Source organism: Filicampus tigris, chromosome 13, assembly GCF_054856515.1.
Source record: "Filicampus tigris isolate MCC_2025a chromosome 13, RoL_Ftig_1.0, whole genome shotgun sequence".
Classification (NCBI taxonomy): Eukaryota; Metazoa; Chordata; class Actinopteri; order Syngnathiformes; family Syngnathidae; genus Filicampus; species Filicampus tigris.
The window spans coordinates 13371888-13392760 of record NC_141229.1 but is presented as its reverse complement, the minus strand read 5'-3'; the positions used below and the strand labels follow the sequence as shown (position 1 = coordinate 13392760).

Genomic DNA, 20873 nt, shown 5'->3' with positions numbered 1-20873 from the left:
CATACTTAGTTTCACATTTTGAGGCTACAGATGGCGCGCAGTGAACTAATTAGCGCAGCGGCGTAAGAATATGTGCAAAGTTCCCATTTTTTCGTGAGATTGAATAGAAATAAATTTGTGCAAAATTAGAAATTGGTTCTTAATAGAGACTTGAAATCAAGAAGGGGAAAATATATTTTAACATAATTCTGGCTAAAAACACCAGATTTCATGCAAGCACAGTTGAATCTACATGTACTATGAATTTCAACATCACTCTACAGAGATGATTTTTATAACTGGGGAAATGGGGCTCTTTTCATGTACCATTTTCCAATCGGTCTTTGTTGGTATTTTTAGATGAGAAGGGTGCATTTTGTTAATTTTTGAATGGATTGGGAGGATGAGTAATATTTAATTTAACATGTGTTCTTTTAAATGAAAGAATTGTTACTTAAAATATTTAAAACTTGCTAATGTCTAAGTCAGTCTATGTCAGTTTCATTTTCCTTGGAAATTTACCAGAAACATGAAAAAAAAATGTTCCAGAATTTTCTACAACTTTGCAGCTGTGGTACTTTATTACTACATCAGCGTAGGTTAGTGATGCAAGTAGGAACCAAACCAATGTACATCGAAAACTGAAGACCCCTGTACCAAAAAGGCTAATGCAATACTGATCACAACCAAAGGAGGTCGCTGTCTGTCTTCATTGTCTCCACTTCCCAGGAGTCAAGCAGTTCTAATAGTTATCTCTGTGTGCGCTTGGTCCTGCAGAGCAGAGATTGGTCTATCTGGCGGCCCAGGAGGAGAACGCCGTGGCTGAGAGCCCAGCAGGTGTCAGCCCCCAGCAGGCTGAGCCTCAGGCGGCCCCGCTGAGGCAGCCCTCGCCTGGGTAAGAGCGATCGAGTCGCCGGCTTTGGACCACTTGTGCTTATCTACTGGTGTCCAGCTCTTTGCTTGCAGAGTGCATTACCACCAAAGACCACTAATGATGAATTACCACCTTTCTTCAAATTGTGGCCCACTGTCTCTCAATTACTCACTGCCTGCAAGGTCCCACTTGAAAAATAAACCCCTCATCCTAAAAACGAAAGATTGTAATTACTTTTACTGTGATGCGTTTGTAGCTTGGCTCTATTGCTTCAACAGACATTTAACAGGCTGCTAACCTGAACAGCAATCCCTTCCGAAGCATGTAAACAGTCTCTCAGATGAACTGTAATGTGGAGATTTACCGGCTGCTACTCGTCATTGTAAACGACTTCCTTGTGCAGTATTGAATTTAGATTAGGTCTTGTTTTTTTTTTGTTTTTGTTTTTTTTTACAATTTAGTCCAAAAAGTAGAATTCTATATATGCTTATCTCAATTAGTTATATGACAGAGTCCAATTATAGGAATTCAATCAGTACAATGTATGCTGAAAGTGTCTATATTAATATACTGTATTATTAATACTGTTACACAATACATTACACTACCCTTAAAAAATGCTTTGATTTAGAAAAAATGCATTGAAAGTGCACATATATGTGCACATAGGAGGAAGACTCTCTCGTAACACTTCCGCTAACAACCCAGGCTAAATGTAGATTCTCCCCAACATACAAAACTTCTCTCTTAGTCGAGATGTAACATTTCAACATGCTTTCTTGACACTTTGGCACCATCTAGTGGCATCTCAAGACATTTCAGACAAATCCATGCAAATAGTTTTTGGATATATTCCACAGGGAAAAAAAACAAGAATAAGTAACTGAATATTAAATTCAATTAATATCTGTCTGTCAATCAAAGTTGACGACAAAAGCATTTTGGCTTGTGGGACAGCATGTCATACACAATACTCTAAACGGCCTATCCCTAATAGATATGTTGTACTTTCTGCAGTTACGTAGGTAAACACCCCAGGCCACTAGGTGAGGAAATAGCTCATTAAAGCTGTGCTGTAGAATCAGCAGACCAAAACCAGGGGAGGATTTTAGTGTCCAGGACTCAACTGTGCTGTGAAATAGCTGCATTTTAAAACACTTGTACAAGTGCCAAAGTTTGTCTCAGTTAATGATGTGGTTGTCCTTTTCTTTTTTTTTTTTCTCACAGCGAGACACCAGCCTGTTTAATGGGGAAAGTTAGCCAACTGGAGTCAATGGTTAAGGCGTTACAGGAAGACCTGAAAAAGGTGAATTGAATTGACAACTTTTGCTGAAGTACACTATTGCACAATTGAAATGTCACTTCCTTAGAGGTGTCCATTTGATTTTGAATGTTGGAAGTAATATCAAGTTAATAAATTTGTTCCCGACCTGAACTGTTTGACAGTGCAGGCAATGTTTTACATTTTATGATTCATGTCATTCAAGAGTAAAAATCAACCAAAACGGTTGTACAAAGAAACAATTTGCGGGGTTCTGCAACTAGTTTTCATGAATGGATGACTGTCATCAACTAGTTTTGCTGCGATTAGAAATTTCAATCACAGACTCAATCAAAAATGCCACGTTGTTTCAAATGAGCTTTCGTGAGAAAAATTGCATGACGGTTTGTAATTGATGCCACAAGATGGCGGCAAAGCACTCATTTTTCTATTAGGTCAAGGCTATGGCCTTACTAAATGCAGTTCAACATAATTGCTTGGCGCCAAGATGCCACCTGATGGGAATTTTAATTAAACATGCCAATGGCCTGACGGCAAATAGGTGAGTTTTTTTTATCAGCAAATAACAGTGTTCTCTTTCTTGCAGGAGAAGGATGCCAAGGTGTCTTTGCAAATTCAGATCCAGGGCTTGCGCGAAGACAACCAGCGCCTTCTGGAGGAGTCGTACAGCGCTTCAGCCAAGCTCAAGAAGTTCACCGAATGGGTCTTCAACACCATCGACATGAACTGACGGCGACGATGCAGCCGCAAGGGAGTACGACCACTAAAACTCAGCTGTACGCACGTCATTTTTTTGTTGCCCTTCAAGGAGGGCCCACTCATGCTCTTCAAAACCAACGGATGCTTACTCTTGTTTACGTCATACCGGTGCCAACGTCATAGGACTTCATCCGATGGTTACAAAATGACAGAGCACGCATGCGCTCCCTCCCTTAAGAATTGACCAATGGTGCTGACTTGTCCCTGCATGTCAGAGAACCAATTAAAAATACAGACAATTTGTGTGTGCGTGTGTATATACTGTACATGTATATACTGTATACGTATATATACATACATACGTATACATACGTTTATATATGTATGTATGTATATATATATATATATATATATATATATATATATATATATATATATATATGTATATATATGTATATATGCGCTAAATGATAATAGATAAATATATCCTATTATTGTAGCAGTGTGAGTAAACATACAGACAGCCTTTGCATAGCACATACTGTAAACACTGTAAAGTCAGGCTTCTGTCCCGTGTAAAAGATTGTCACAAGCTGCAAGTGTACAGTTGCAGATGCAAACAGTTTATCTTTTGTACAAAAAAAACAAAAACAAAAAACACAGGCCAGATTGCGGTTGTCAGGAAATTGCTTTGACGGCTCATTTATTCCACCATCTTGTAAATATATGATTTATTTTTCTCACCTCCTTTCCCACACCCTCCTCAATGAGATATTTAAAGAGTATTTATGAATATCTTGATGTCACAAACGAGAAACCAGCCATACACAGGTGGGGATGCCTTCATGTATGCCACACAATCAGATGCATCGAAATGAGTGTATTTAAATTGAAAAAAAATCAAGAAATGTGTGTATGAGTCAAGATATGGCAAAATATTTCTTTGTTTGCCTGAATTGGTCGACTGTATGGTTGAGAATGAGAAGTATATTTGTATTTCAGGAATTTCAGTAATATTCCATTACACATCATTTGCGAGAATTTACTGGATTTGCGCTAATTGTATTGGGCCATAAGCATGTACCTGTATGTGATATTTCATATTAAAAATATATATTTACAGGCGCATCTCGATAAATTAGAATATCTTTAAAAAACTCTTTTTTTTCAGTTGGTCAATTCAAAATGTGAAACTCAACCAATGTACAGAACAGCATCTTAATATATTTTAATGCTCAAATGTATATAAAAGAGCCACTCCTTAACTGCAAAGGTTTTAAAGCAAACACAAAAATAACCACATACAGTGATTTTTCTTTTCTCCCTTGTGCAAAGGACTCTCCTGCATAAAAACAATTCTGAGTAGGCATCACATGAAGCCACAAAGTTTGGTCATTTTTTGGTCCTTGGCTACAAAAAATGAATCTGTGTTAGAAAAGTTAGCACAGGGATAACTGGCCAAGCGTTCATAGCGATGTCACCTTTTGATCCTGACACTTGCTATCATTGTGAAGCATAGTATACTACTGTGTGTTTGACCTGCATGTCTTACAAAATAACCCAATAAAAGAGGCTGACTCACACACCTGCATAACTGCAGTATAGGGCAGTAAAATGAATGCCCCGTCACAGCAGCCGCTTGTCCCGTTAAGCAAGCATACGTTTGTAACTCTGCTATGAAGCACTGTTTTGGTACTACAATAACTCCTCATGCACTTCCAACGAACTGTCAACAGCTTTTGTAAAAAATAACAAGCTGTCAACGGTTTTGTAAGAAATATAAAAATGCTGTTTGTGTGCTAGCTGTAGTGGCGACTTCGGTTGAAATCTTTCATGGCTGATGGAGTCTCTAAGCAAATTTGGCAGATAGGCTTGCGTTGAAATTTGGGCAACATGTAATCTGCTTCCTATTTTACCTGAAAGACAACAAATTTCTTGACCTCATTTGCTCTTTCTTCTAATCTGATGGAGAAGTACAGTCTTGGGGTTGGAGGCATTGTCGTTGCCATCTAGTGGTGAACACTGTTATCATAACATAAATCTACGCCACTACAGTAAATATTTTTATTTAAAAAATGAATCAACAAACATGCAGAGTGCGGGCTGCCAGTTATGAGTTTCACTTTTTAAATTAAAAGACTGAAATAAATGAGGGCTTTGATGAAATTTAAATTTATTGAGATTCACCTGTGTTTGTATACAGTAGGGCTGCACGATATTGGAAAAACGTACGATATGCGATATAGTTTTTGAATATAGCGTTATCAATATTATTGCGATATTCAACCTATACCTAATGAAATGCAATTTTTACTATCTAACGAAAGAATAAAATGTTTTCCTGCAGCAAAATAAGCGAGCTCAATGTGTTCTTAACTTATTAATTGCAATTACCTAAGATAATGTTCAACTATTGGATTGCGATACACATTTAAATTTACGTCTGACTGGTCAAATTCAGATAAAATCATAAAATTCCATAAAAAACGTATTCCATGTCTTCGCGTTATGCATATATCGTTTGCCATTATCGAGATATCAATACTTTTTCGATATATTGTGCAGCCCTAATATACAACTATAAATTGTAAATGTCACTAAAGTTATTTTTCTAATTCACTTTTGATGTTTTGGGGTAGTGTATGAACTCAGTTACAATAGATTAAATATATTTAACTCCATATTAAAGATTGCTCTGCTCAGACAACCCTGATATTTATCAAATTTCCAATTTATTCCCGTTAATTCCTGTTAATCCCCTTTGCAAATTCCACTCAACTTTCCAGCGGTAAACCTCTCTGTCTCTTGTGTAACCAAAACATGCCGCAGGCTGTCAATTGAATCGCCCTTCAGGAATTCGACTTAATACAGTGCATTAATTATTATTATTACATTTTTTTAATAGAAATTATGCAGCAGAGTACCGCCTTGTGTTGACAACATGTCAATTGTCACAGTACATGGAACTGACGACGCATGCCGAGAGCCTCCAATGTGATCCTTCATCTGGTACTGTTCATTATGTTAATGGTCAAATATTGTGAGATTGCAGCTCCTGGTGCTTTTCTGTGTGATTCCATTGTAAGCCTGACCCCTCCAAAAAAATCCGCTCCATTTAAGCCTTTTCCTTCTTAACTCTGATACCCTACCAGCGTGCAGCTCTTCAAGAAGACAGTCTAATCCTCAACTCAATTTGCACCGTCATTGATATTTGCTATTATTATTATTTTGAAAACAGCTGCGTCTGTAGAGGAAAGCGTATTGGCAGTTAGACAGAGTCTGACGCCCCTTCTTGAACCTTCATCCTGAACACGTGTGACGGCATGTGACTCTCTTTCCATTCACCTGTGATGTGTACAAAATGTTTATATCTATTAAAGATATTTTGTTCAATTATTATCTGTCTCACAGCGAGGCCCTTTATTCATTGTTGTGAGTTTGTTTATTTTTGGTATGCATGGGGCTTCAACGCTGCCTAAAACCCACCGGCCACCGTGTTAGGTGTTGCTGAGTCGAATAAGATTCAAAACAGTGAAACTGCACTTTTTGAGTGAGACCAGACCACGACCAGTTTTTGAGATGGTGATTGCAAGTGCATGATTGTTCAGGTGTACCTAATGTTGTGGCCTGATCTACTTAATAGCAAGAAAATGGGCGAGTAGTGTCAAGGCCATCTCAGGCGTTTGAAAGAGTAAATGGCGAGCTGTCAATAATCTGCCTGCCGACGGCCTCTGGCTGTTTTATTGTGAATACCTGCTGCTTTCCCACTCAGGCATCATTAATCAATCGCAAATAGATGAGTCTGGATGGGGCAGATTGATGGATGAGAACTTAAGAGGTGTCGGCTATTGACGTTGAGTGCATTTAGATTGGCGAAATGATACTTTCCAGAGCTCTAGCTCCAGCACCAGAATGTTTAGGTTGCCTAGATCACTTTGAACAGAGCAATGAAATTTGTGACACAATTCCAGCGTGATATACAAATAACGCCTTTTAACCATGGAATTATTGTCTGATATCAGGGCTGTCAGCTAAATCTCTCTCACCAAGTAAGTCCAATTGACCTCAATCTTCTCTCACATTTCAGCTCAATGACCCTTTAAATAAAAGGAGACAATTTTTTTTCAGGTGGTGGCAATTTTGTTAGGCCAAAAATCTCAGCAACTTGTCTGACTGTCTTGACATTTCTTGCACAATTCCAACACACTTTAACTGAAGGGGTGCTGTTATCAATCCTGAAACCTTCAAACAGATGGATGTGCTGAAATAGTCACCATTTGAGTGTCCAGAAAAGAGCTATATAAATCTGATGCATTATTATTATTATTATTATTATTATTAAGGAAGTCTAATTGATTTAAAATTCAGACACAATCAACAACCTGATTACGATACCAAACCTCTCCTCTTTCTTTCTTTATTTATTATGTATGTATGTGTGTGTATATATATACATATATATATATGTATATATGTATGTGTATATATATATGTATGTGTATATATATATTTATATATATATATATGTATGTGTATATATATATTTATGTATATATATATGTATGTGTATATATATGTGTATATATGTATATGTATCTATATGTATGTATGTATATATATGTATATATATAGATATATATACATATGTATGTATATATATATATATATGTATATGTATATTGCATACCTCATTAATAACTTAAAAATCCAATCAACCTGTTATAAAGTTAGAAATAACTAACTTTTTTGTAACTTTGGAAAGGTCTTACTCTCGCCTCAGCAGTGTCTGACTAAAAAATTCTCTGCACAAGCAAGGAATTCCCCCAGGTGAGGGCACTGTTATTCACCACAAATTCCTCTGTGCCAAACAATTCTTCAATGACTTGAAACTTCTTAAACGATTCCAACTATGAACCATGTAATTGTACCAGATGGAGTCTCTGTTTTTAAGCTCAACATTTACAACAGATTTCACAGGCTTAAGCAGTCATGAGCCAATTCGACTGATTTGAAATTTCTCAATGCTTATGTAGAAAAAAAGGTTATCATGTGTTATAAAAAGAGAAAGAATCACATGAAACTGTTAATGTTTACATGTCATGAAAGAATAATCCTACTGGGGCATTTACTCCGTAATGCAGAACTTATTTTGTTCTACATGATGACGACAAGGCCTTTGTGCCCAAAAGTCCTTCGCACGGGAGTTTTTGTGTCTTTTTGTCAACCGTTTAGACCATTTAGAGGTTTTTAATTTAAACATATATGGTTCTTCTCATGGTAACTGATGATATTGTGCACAAATATTGAGTCTGTTCCAATAAGTGATATCATCACTATCTAATACTTGGTCCAAATTTGTCATAATTGTCTTTTTTGTTGTTGTTGGTTGGTTGCCACATATGAACGTTTTTGCACCCACTTAAGTCAACAAATATGTTTCACTGCGTGATTGAGGGTGAAAATCAATGGCGCATGAAATTAAAAAATGTTAAACCAGCAGAGTTACGCCTTCTGCTTGGTATGTATCACTTTTACTTGACTTGCCATTGTTTGTATTTGCAGCTTTTGTAAGCTAACACGCGCGCGCGTGCGTGCGTGCGCGCGCGCGTACGTGCGTGTACGTGTGTGGGGAGCAGCGTCACTCAGTGTCAGTGAACCGGACGTTTAATAATTTAGCTTTCATGCAGATTATAGCAGCCTTGGCCCCTTTAAAGCAGATTGAAAAATTCCAGCCTGACACCTTGCCTACGATGGGCACACACACACATGTATACATACCATATATACATTCGAGATATTTATAGTGAACGTGAGTAATGGCGGGCCACCCTGTTACAAATAGTCACACAAAAAAAAAGATATGCATGCTATACCAAAACGGATTAGACATTGCTAATATTGTTTAAAGGGGGCATATTATGCAAAACTGACTTTTTAACTGCTTGTATTCAACTAAACGGATCTCTGGTGTGCCCGCCCACCCATCAAGTGTGAAATTACACTACCAAGTCAATTTTATGTGAGATGCCTCTTTCTGCAAAATGAGCCATTTAGATATTTCAAAAGGGACATATTAAGGTAATTGACTTTTTATTGTTTGTTTGTAGGTTTATTTGGGTCTTCTCCAAAACCGGGTTAATTTCCCATCCCATGACTTGACAGTTAGGCAGGACAAAGATCCAGAACCGCCTTCAAGCCTTTTTCATTTACTTTTTCATTTGATTGTGGGAACGCTGACACAAACCGAATCAACTGGGTTAAGTGGCAGTCGTGTTTCTTCCAGGATTGACGTTGAGTCGTCTTCATTGCCACACAAAGATGTACGCACATCATCACACCCCGCAATAGGCGGTTTAGCTGTGGCTAATTTGCATGAGACAACACAGCCCCCCAAAACTGTCTGCTTCAGACAAGACTGCTGGTCCTGCACTCATTTGTTTCTCCCTTCATTTGTTTAGCCTTGTAAATCACAACAATCCTCATTTGTAAGGTGGAATAAAACATGGAGATGGGTTTGGCTGCAAAGTGGCAATTGATGATTTTGGTTTTGTTTTTGCCCCTTTGCACTAAGATAACACCGAGAAAGAGAACCATATCAAGCTATTAGTCTCCATACTCGACCTCACCCACCTCATATTATCACCACTATCACGTTGTAATATAGAAGTCAAGTCGTTTATTTGTATAGTCCTTAACCAGAAAATACTAGGTATAGACAAGCACCGATACCAGGTATCGAGTTCGGGCTGATGCGACCTTATTTTAAGGTATCGACTATCAGGCTGCCAAGACGAGCCACAGATACTTGAAGGCAAAAAAAATAAATAAATAATAATAATAATCTGACATCAAGTAAGTCCTCCTTGGCAGTCGTTGGCACTACACTGAAAATTGACACATCAGCAAATCATCATCTCCAAAAAATTGGCATAAAAAATTAAAATGTAAATAGATTACTACATACACATACTCCAAGCAGTGCAGCTAAGAGTCAACCTACAAAATAGAGTGAATAGGCTGTTAGGAATAAAGTCAATACCATGCATTTGCACAGCATCCCTCGCATGAGGATGTCAAGCATTACGGGGAAAGGTTATCGTGAAAAAAAAAAAAAAAAAAAAAAGCATCCATTGCCATTTAAGCTTGAATAACTCCATGTTGAAGGAAGTGACATGCAAACGTGCATCCTCAAGCTACAAGTTTTATATTATTACATAATGCAGTGATTTATAGAGATGAGGTATAAAAATAACTCCTAGCCTACTTAGGAGAATAAGCACGCTAAGCTTTCACTCGGCGGCAATACAGCATTCACAACTTAGCCGCCGCTGCTCGTGGAACGCTTCTTTTTTTATACTGCACATATACGCATGCTCTCTCTCTCTTCTCTTTACATTCTCTCAATTCCTTCATTCCTCCACTCTTGCCAACTTGATCTGCCCCTCTCCCTCTGTCTCTCTCACTCTCTCTCTCTCTCTCTCTCTCTCTCTCTCTCTCTCGCTCTCTCTCACCCTCAAGCAGACAGAGGGAGAGGAGAGGACGACGTGAGGATCTCCTCAACTAAACCACCAGAGTGAAAAGGAGGAGGAGGAACACGCTGCAGCGAGAAATCCTGCTCCTCTCTCTCTTTCCTCTCTCTCCCTCGGTCTTCCTTTTCTCCTTCTTCATCCCCTCTTCTCATCTTGCCAATGACACCCATGAACCCGCCTGCCGCTTGTTGCTAAGGAGGGAGCCAAGCCGGCGGAAGGGACCGCAGTGAGTGGACAGGACCGGCCGCTCTTTGCTTTCAAAGGTAATGGAGGCTTCACTTTGTGGCAGCTGGCAGGTGTCACACATGTGGCGCACACATCACGAGGGTGACTGCCAGTGGGCACGGAATGTGATTTGTACGCCGGTCGCTGCGTGATTTGATATTGTTTCACTTCAATTGACATCCTGTGCCGTCCCTCCGCGGCCATTCGTTTGCATGCTGAGGCAGTTTTATGGGGTGGGGAAGTTGTTGCTTGACCCTGGAGAACTATTGTCGCATCACAGAAAAAAAAATGCTTTTTACGCAGCTGAAGTTAGTTTTGAATTTTGTGGTCTAGTGGTTGGCAGGTGTCCTAAGGTTCAGGGTGCATGTTCAGGGGTCACTCAGGGGGCAGCTAATTTAATGAAGACTCTAAATTGTTCAGAGGTGTGAATATGACACACCCCGCCTCTTGTCCAGAATGAGCTATAGGCTCCAGCTCACCCACTACCCCAATGAGGACAGGCTTGATAGAAAATAGATGGATGGCTAGTTTTTTTTTTTTTTTTTCTCAAGATGTTCTCTAGAATTACAGTTTCCAGATCCAGCAAACTGTTATCGCCTCACAGTTGAAAGACAAAAAAATAAAATAGAAATAGATATTTTTTTTCCAATTCCCCTTTAGCACTAGCTGTTTGAATCAGCTTCCAAAAAAAAAGTGATTTTCTTTTTTTTTTTCCCCCAAAGATGTGCTTCCCGTTTCCTAATCCCAGGAGGGCTATTGTCCCACCACAAGAGGATTTTTTTTTCTCATTTTGCCTATAAAACAGCTAAAGTTAGCTTAAAAACCAAACTAAACACTAATTTCCCCTGGGTAACTGGTGTTATTTTGAATATACATTTGCCTTTAGCCCAAAATAAATAAATAAACTAAAATCTTTATTTTTCCTCAAGCTGTTCTCTAGAATTACAGCTTCCCGTTCCCAGGGGACCTATTGGCATGCTATTGTTTACTTCAAGGTAGGCACACTGCAATCCATGTGGCCGCCTTTCGAAGCAGCCAAAGATTAGCTGTCTGCTACAAGAGCACGTACAGTAGGCCTACGTGTCAGCCAATGGGGGTCAGTATTGCATCCATCCAACACTACTGGCGGCACTAAGTGTGCTGAGGATGGATTATTACTTATTCACTTAGGGCAGTGCCTCTCAATTATTTTCTGTTATGGCCTCCTGGAAGGAGACATTTTTGTGAACCCCCCAAACTCTCCACCCTGACTCTCATTTGTATCTAAAATTGTTATTAGTACAATCCTGCATAACATTGTATCGTTAATAACATTTAGGAAAACACAAAAAGACAATGAGAGCACCACTGCCACCTACTGTAGCGGATGTGCAATTACACTTTTTTCTAGTACAGTATAAGAAAATAAAAAAAGGCATGTTCCCTGGGGTAACACATGCCCCTCCTACATCCCACCGACTCTAGCCCATATTGAAGAGGAAAACATGGAGCTTGTCGTTTGGGTTTGAAATATCACTTTTGTGAGACCGGTCTTGGAACCTTTCTGACACGTATTTTCAGTGTCACTTATCCAGCTGATAAATTCTATCAAAATGTATTTCTTCTCCAAGGTCAGGAGAGGGCCTCTGTACTTGTTAAAATCAAAATCGTACCATCCATTTTCTAAGTAAGCCATGAAACGTCCCTTCTGGAAATGAAGAATATTACATGAAATTGATCCAATGTCCAAATACAGATATTTTTAAACACAATTTTGGGTCTAGAATAAACCCCATTTTTAGCCGAATTCGGTTACTCAATACATACATCCATCTTCGATACTGCTTCTCCTCACAAGGGTTGCGGGCGTGCTGGAGCCCATCCCAGCTGTCTTCGGGCAGTAGGCGGGGGACACCCTGAATTGGTTGCCAGCCAATCGCAGGGCACACAGAGACAGACAAACATCCGCACACACAATCACACCTAGGGGCAATTTAGAGAGTCCAATCAACTTACCATGCATGTTTTGGAATGTGGGAGGAAACCGGAGTACCTGGAGAAAACCCACGCAGGCACGGGGAGAACATGCAAACTCCACACAGGGAGGCCGGAGCCAGGATCGAACCCACGACCTCTGAACTGTGAGGCGGACGTGCTAACCAGTCGATCACCGTGCCGCCCTTACCCAATACAGTAAATATAAATTTAACAAATGTTGTCTACATGGGTTTCAGTTGGTCAAAAGAGACCATGATGTACCATTTTGGTTTAAACAGTAAAATATTGATATTTTTAAAGAGCTGAAGTTCCCAATGACAACGTCAGCTAAAAATCTAAAAATTCCCACCCTTGGGAAGTTTCCTTACATTGGCATGAACACTGCTAAAATGGTTACAAAAAACAGATGCAAGATGGACACAAATGGCCAGAATAAAGCCTAGGTTTGCTGTAAATGTTGACTTTTTTTTAGGATTTTACCAGTTTTTTTGTGATGCTACCAGAGAACAACAGAAGTGATGGCAATGAAAAAAAAGTGAGATATATCACAGAGGTGGCATTTGTGTTGCTTGAATATTTCCTTATTTCTCTCACTGTACTGCACTTTGATATATTTCTGCAAGAGGCAAACACGGGGAAGCGTGTATAGGGCATGTAATCCAACCCCCTCACCTCTGTCTACGCAGGCCGATTAAAGGACTAACAAAGGCCTTAACCCATTTAATACACACAGGAGCCCTCGGTGGCAAAGTATGTGTGAGCCGGGGTTATGAAAATCCTTTGTGGAGCGGAATTAATTCAACACGGAGCGTCGGAGAGAAGGGGAGGGAGGGCGTTCGCGAGGGGAGACAGCCTGGAGAAAGTGATGGCGAGGTTGTTAATAAATCTCTTAACAGTAGCTCTCAAAGCGCTCGGTGGGTGAGTGGGTGGGGAAAAGGCTTTAATGTGCCAGATCAGAGGTAACCATCAACACTTTCTAATAACCGGCTTACGTGGAAAAATAATAACATTTCACTGCTGTCATTCACCGTAAGAAAAAAAGACAGCCAATCTAAGAAGATACACAGTAAGACGCATGGCTCGGAAAGGCTGTTCTTACTGCTCTTACTGTATGTGATGTACTGGAGATGACCAACACTGCACACCATACACATAATCACGTCACCACAGCAGGGGCGGAGCCAGAATGTGGCTAATGGGTGGGCCTGGAAAAATCAGGGTGGGCGTGAATATTTCTCTCACTGAGCACAATTTTCCTGTCCCGACACGTCGCATATTCAAATAAAACGACAAACTGAATAATATGAAGTTTGGATATTCCTTAAACAACCATAATTATGACACTTTTAATATTCAATGAAATAAAAAACACAACGACACACTAATTCAATAATAATTTACTAAACTTTTTTTTTTTTTTTTCGTGAATTCCACTGGGTGGGCAGTCTATCAATCTGGGTGGGCCTGTGCACACTCAGGCCCACCCATGGCTCCGCCCCTGCCCCACAGACAGTTGTGAGTCTCCTCCCTTAACCAGATGTCTGCCAATTACCAGTACCAATTTTGACCTGTGGGAGGCAGGATGGAGAAGAACAAAGAGTAGTAGTAGAAGAAGAAGAATAAATAGAAGACAGTAGGCTAATAGTTTTGTTTATCTGGTAACAACCAGCCTCTTTGCATAACATAAAAAAGAGCTTCAGTAGTTTTTGGACTAGCATTACTATCTGTACAGAAAAAAAACAGCTCTAAACAGAAAATATGAAATGTAAAAATGTGTGGATAAAACCATGAGAGATGTCATGATCTGTGTTTTTGTTTGGATTTTCTTTTTCCTTAGTTCCGGATTGCGTTGCGATGTGAATTGTTTTCTTGTGTCTGGGCCTTACTTGTCTGCTCGTCATGTTATTGTCTACACCTGGTCTGGCGATCTCTGCTACACTTGTGTCAGCCAATCAGCTCCTGCCATCCGTTTGTTCTGCGCACCTGTTTGTTTTTATTCAGATTGTATTTAGTTCCCCCTGTGCTGTGGCACCGTTTTTGGTTGTTGTCCTAAAGTCCTGCCGTACTTGGTGAGTGTGTGCCACTACTAGTTTCTCAGTTTTTGTTTAGACTTTAAGTGTGAGATGTTTTTTGTTGTTGTTGTTGTTGTTGTCGTCGTCGTTGTTTACGTACTTGACCTCCAACTTTCATTAATAAACATTTGGAATTTGACCTGCACCCCTACCTTGCATTTCTTTCTTTCTTCAGCTGAGCACACTTGACAATGATATGGTGTAACAAATCACTACCATACGTTTTATTTAAATCTCAAGTTTTATATTTTTGCTTTTGATAATGTATGTGGGCCACGAGTGACTCACTGTGGCAGTGCCTCATGAGGAAAAGCTAAAAGTCACTTTAGAGGAAAAGAAAAATGTTGAAACAAAACCATTGTTTTTGAGAATATACATTTAAAGGAAAACTTTAACAGCCATTGTCCTATAATGAAATTGTGTACATCTAACCATTAGAATTGTTTTAAAATTGTATCTTTGTCCTCATTACAAAATGTTTGCCTCAATTAATTTTTTTAATCTACTTTTATGATATTTTTTATGTAATTTAACTTTTAAATTTCCTCTGTGCTCTCACTGTGAAAAGAACAAATACTTTTTTGAGCTAAAACTCATTTAAATTGGAACAAGTTTAAAATATAAACTGACCTTTATGGCAACAATGCAAGCAAGTTTGCTCAAGAATAATTTGCTGAATTTTTGTCTTTAAATTTCAGTATAATACAAAGGGCAATTCTGCGAACTTATTTTTTTTTATTGTGAAATGCGGGAGACAATTTTCGCAAAAGTAAAACTTAATTGCTCAACTTAAAATTTGAACGTTTGAAATTTTGATTTCACCCAACTTTTTTTAATGTGTAATTTCAACACTTTTCATAGTTTATCACAATTTCTTCTACTTTGTGCCTTTTATGACCTGTATAAAATCAAAAGAATCAACAGCCAACTTCATCGCAGCATAATCATATTGCAGTGCGTCAGAATGAAGTTTTGCATAGGCATGTTAGTTTTGTGCTGCTGTTCAAATGGTGTGTCCGTTTTGTCTGACAGATCTGAGTGAAGATGGCGGAGAGCTCCAAAGAGCGGGTTGGCGCGGGCCTCACAGATCCAGATGAGGACTCTCCAAACATGATCGTCTACAGAAAGGCAAGCCTGACTCTAATGTTGTTGGGGGAGGGGCAAAGGACAACATCGACTGCGAGGCGATGACTCTTGGATTGTGACGGCTCACTGGCCCGTATCAGTCTGCATCTTCAGACCGCAGTCTCTTGTGTTCAAACAAGTCTCCTCAGGATTAGAAGTGTCTCTGTCACAAGTCGGACAGTTTTTGCTTGTCCACTTTTGAAGGCAGGGAGCTGGTCAAGTGAGAGGTTCTGTCGATTGTCCTCATTGTCATTGACTGGCAAAGTGGCTGAGCGATAGTGGAAGTCAGATGCGGCAACGGGCTGTTGGCTATTAGTGTCAGTACTGTCACAGGACAAAACAAACTTTCTGCTTTTTGTGGCTGTAAAGCAGTAGAGGTTGGCAACCTTAGGCATGTGGTCGTTGTGCAGCAGCTGGGTTTTGGCTTTATTTTGAGAGTTTTTAGTAATGGAAAATGCATATATCTGAGGTTTATTCCAATGCATTTCAATAGGCGTCACATGTATGCAGATTTTCACTATTTGAGGTTTTCCGTTCATTTGGGCTTGCTGTTAGGCAGTTTGGTGCCGTTCTTGAATGGTAATTTTTTTGGTACACTAGAGTAAGAGCCCTTTGCACCGGGGTAAAAAAAATGACCGTATGTGGTTATTTTTTGATTGTTCAAACCCTTTTGTTAAAGGCTGGATCTTTTATACGTTATGCGTTGAGCATGAAATATGCGAAGACACTGTGATGTTTGTTTCAATAAAAAAAAACGATTTATGCAATCATTGTCCATATTTAAAATGACACAATGTCACAACTGTGTCGGAAGCGCCGTCCCTTCATTAAGCTATGCCCCTTAAAGGCACACAACACACAAATACTGCAATATGTTCAGTAATTCGCTTGTCATTAGTGTTGTCACAATACCAAATTTTTAACCTCAATTCGATCCTAGCAAAAACTACTCAATATTTCAATACCACTGTGGGGGGGAAAAAAATCACCTTATTGAACGTTTTTTAGGTCGAATTTTTAAATGGGTAGCGCTCATTAATTCAACAATCAAAATATCTTTGTAACAGCGCAAACAAATGCAATTCTATTGTCTTACATTTTTGTGAACATTACCTCGAGTTAATAATGTATGATCATTCACTGCCAGACATTTCTAGACCCTCTTTTACCCTAACGTTTGAGAAAAATTGAAAATACAAATAAGTTCCTTGGATTGAATGGCTGGACTGTGAAATTGGAACTCTATTTGTGGAGCAAGCTTTATTTGTGGATGTACTGCTTTATCAGACAAAGTGTAATGCAACTTTAAACTTCTCTGTGTGGGCTTGTCTGTCTGATAACAACAGTACAACATATTACGTGTAAAATAAAGAGAAATAAGCTTTGCTGAAAGTGCCACGATGGAAGCAAAAATAGACGAAGCTAACCGTTAGCTTTAGTGGTACGGATATTTTCTCAAATAGCATTTAGCGCCAATGGGTGGAATTTTCAGCAGGAAAGCTATGAACTTGTGAACTGTGCATAGGATTAATGTACTCTTAATAATGCATATGTTTGGTTCTCATTTGTTCATGATTTTATGTATCAAGTCTTGTAATTCCTCTTTCACACGTGAGCCTCAAGGCTGCAGTCATCTCCAGTATATGGGTCACTTTGTGCGCCCATTGTCTCCTCCCCTATTGTCTATAAACCCCCCCGCCCTCCGTTATTTTCTCCCGCGCTGCAAACGAACACCAACACTGCACATCTTCGCGGATTACGTTGGAGCGAGGCTTTATTATGTAACGCCCCTGAGGCGCCTCGTTGGAGCGGCAGGTTTTTGCTTGTCAGCGTGCAGCCCGCGGGGAGTTTCTGTCATGGTGCGTGTTAAGGCGTGTGTTCGCCAACGGGAAACGGTCAAGGCTGACACGATTTCTGATTTAACCCTCTGTTTTCAAATTTGACTTGAAAGCGTAATGAGTTTTGTAGTCTTACTATTAGTTAGCTTTTTCCAACAATGTGTGCAAGATTTAAAAAAAGAATACAAAATAAGATAGGAAAAAAAATTACTGCAAGTATTATGTAGTAAAAATTCAACAGACATTTTAAAAACGTTTTCAAAACAACCATCCCCATATCAAATACAGGTATTGCATAGCAGTACACAGACTTTGAAGTACAACAACATAATACTGCTTCGATGCATTAAACGTTTTGGGCTAAGTGACAAAAGCAGGGAAACCATTCAGCCGTAAGCGCGGCTGTCGCCTAGGTGTGACGTCATCTAGTGGTGCTTTTTTATTGGCTGCTGCTAGATGACGTTGGTTCTACACAACACACAACTCCCAGACCACTGTTTGACCTAATTACTTCTTCCGGCTAAAGGCTGTGCTGTAATACCCCAAAAATACATTTAAAATCAATCCCAAAGGCTCATTAAATTGCCTCATTTTCACTTAAATTATAGTTGGTTTTAGGTTGTTTTGTAAACGTAAAATGCAGAGCTGGGCATTTTACTAAAAATTGAGCGTGGGTACTAGGGCTGCTCGATTAAGCGATTTTGAACAGTAAACGAATTTTCTGGATAAAACTATGTTAAAAATGTTCAAATCAGCACGTTCGATTTTTTTGGTGTATCTAAGCCACCGTTGTTTCTACTGCATTTCGATTCTGCTATTTGCTCAGGCAAGTGAGCGTTTAGTTAATAAATCGGGCAAAAATAGATCTGTAGTGTAGTGTGTGCCCCACTTGTACAATACAACCCGTGAGCTAGTAACTCATCGTCTGAAAGGCCCCCCTTTTTTTTCTCCTCTACAAAGGACCTCTGGTCCAACCAGACTATGCATCGGTACTTAAGCTTGACAGTGCATTGTATTATTGAGTGACAGTTTTGCACTAATCATTGATTTAAGTAAGACCAGGGAGAAAGGTGAAAGGCTAGTCACTAGCTGGTTGGCAAAATGACTTGCTGACAGACTGTTTGGTTTACAGACTTGACTGTTTACCTTCTCTCATGTTGATTTCGTTTCAGATGGTTTATGCACTTCTTTCATTATTGGTTTAGTTGAGAACAGATCTGAAATCTATTGTGTAAGTAAAATGCTGTTAATCCCAATGGATTGTTCTGTGTGTATTAAGTTAAATTGATTGGCATGTTGAGTTCAAAGAAAGAAAAATTAAGTTTGAATAAAAGACATTAAATTAAATCATTTTTCATTAGGTTTTATTTTACAAAGAAATCGTAAAATCGGATTTGAGAGAAAATAATCGGGTTTTTCTTAGGCAAAATCGAACAGCCCTAGTAGGTACCCTTCCGTCATTAGTCTTTTTTTCCGGGGGTAATTTTTATTTTTTTTGTATATACTATTGGCCGGTCCACTTCTAATTTAAAACGGGTGTTGTTTTGCTGGCTATTGGAGATGCTACTTAAAAACCTGGCAATATAAAACATTGAACTTGTTTTACCTACACACTGCAAAGTTGTGAAAATGCTCATAAAGTGGATTTACAAGGTTATCATCAAACAGTGTAGGTATTCTACGTTACAGCGGTGCTGAAACGCCAAATAACATTTTTGCACGGCAACTCACCACAGCACTGAAAATTTCAGAGGTCAAGCGGTCTTTTGAATGCAGCACAGGTGTACGTGCGAAGATTGAAGACACGAGCTAAGATTTGTCAACTTTAAGCCATCAGACATTCTCTTCAGAGTCCAGAATGTTCTTGTCAAGAGGGCAAAGTACAGCATGTGATATGTGTGCATGCTATGGATGTGTTGCAAAAACTTATCAGTGGCTGTGTAGGCGTTTGAAAGTGGGCTATTAGTGAGGCTGAGTGACGAGCAGCGGTGCTTGGTGTTTGTCTGTGCATGTAGTTGAGGTGCTGCAGTCCTACAGCTTCTTTCCCACCAAGAGAGGAAGTGAGGCAAGACGATTCAATATCTGCAGGATGCTTTATTGCTTTTGGCAGGCGCGGACAGAATACAATATGGTGTGTTCATATAATCATACTCCGCACATTGTTGCTCTTATTCTTCTCCCCACTTTTTTGCAATGCTCCCAACTCATAGTAGAACATGCGAATCAGTCCATTTGATCCTGTGATTGTTTTTACTTATCTGCAGAAATAAATGACACAAATATTGAGTAGCGGCTTCATTCATCACAAGATTGAGTCAATTGGGCAGATTACACTTGCATTGACAATAAAGCATAATAATTAAGGATGTAACGATTCAATCAAGATTCAATTTTCAGTTCCTGATTTTCAATCAGATTTTTTTTTTTTTTAAATGCTCCCGTACTTGTCTCTGTGCACTAGAGTGGTTCTGCAGCCATCCACAAACGTAAAACGCAATGATGTTTGGCGCAAAAGCATACTTTGATCTACACATTCAAAATGTGCTATGCATCTGGAATGAAAAAACATTTCAAGACATTTTCTAGATGATGATCGTTACATCCCTACTAATTTAGTATATTATGGTAATATAATGTGATGTGGTTAACATTTCGGAAAGTATGAAACACACCTACTCTTGTTCAATTTACTTTTTTATCAAGTTCCATTCTTGCTGTCTAATGCATGCTAGAAATCAATAATAAACAATGTAAATACGATTAACAAAAAGGCTCATGCTGTTGTAACAGAACTCTGCAGTTACCATCTGACAATGAGAATAACTTATTCATTATGGAAAATAACATCTGATTATCAGATGAGGAAATGTCAGTCAACAGAATTGCTTTCCTGGCAGTGTCACTTGAGCGCGTCCACTTGTTGCTAGGCAGAAGTCAAAGGGCTCAATGGATTACTGTCCCTAGACTCCCCAAAAAGTCAGGATCCTAGTTGCATATTCAGAGCAAATCGACATGGCGTGACTTCAGTGTTGATGCCGCACATCACGAAGATAGCAAAGCCAATGTTCAACTCAACTTTCTGTGCAAAGCACTTTAAGAACAACCACAGCTGCATATGTGCTGTATGTAAAATAAAAATCGGACTTGTAAAAACGCAGTTAAAAGAAACATAAAAACAGTGACACAACAAACCAATAAATCCTCTTCCATGTTTTGTTTCCCTGTTGCCAGGTTCTAGATGGCTCTGTGGTGGAACAGAATGTTTGTGCTGTT

At 39.1% G+C, this 20873-nt stretch overlaps 2 protein-coding genes across 7 annotated transcripts in view; both read left to right on the top strand.

The window, feature by feature from the left end:
* LOC147137656 (signal-induced proliferation-associated 1-like protein 1) overlaps positions 1-6233 on the top strand; it is a 53033-nt gene extending 46800 nt beyond the window's left edge. For all 4 annotated transcript variants that reach the window (XM_086049857.1, XM_086049859.1, XM_086049856.1 and 1 more), the window contains 3 exons: positions 757-874; positions 2081-2159; positions 2722-6233. In XM_086049857.1, the coding sequence (XP_085905983.1) occupies positions 757-874; positions 2081-2159; positions 2722-2865 (341 nt within the window). In that variant the 3' untranslated portion in view covers positions 2866-6233. The remainder of the gene's footprint in view (positions 1-756; positions 875-2080; positions 2160-2721) is intronic.
* Positions 6234-10170: 3937 nt separating this feature from the next.
* The window catches only part of LOC147137655 (regulator of G protein signaling 6-like), a 46030-nt gene continuing 35327 nt past the window's right edge, over positions 10171-20873 (top strand). For 2 of the 3 annotated variants that reach the window (XR_015089244.1, XM_086048840.1), the window contains exons 1-2: positions 14515-14634; positions 15670-15765. Coding sequence is in view for 2 of the 3 variants with exons in the window: in XM_086048840.1 (XP_085904966.1) it covers positions 15682-15765 (84 nt within the window). In the remaining variant the exon portion in view is untranslated. Of the gene's footprint in view, positions 10627-14514; positions 14635-15669; positions 15766-20873 lie in introns of those variants that run through there. The other variant, XM_086048841.1, reaches the window with a different exon arrangement.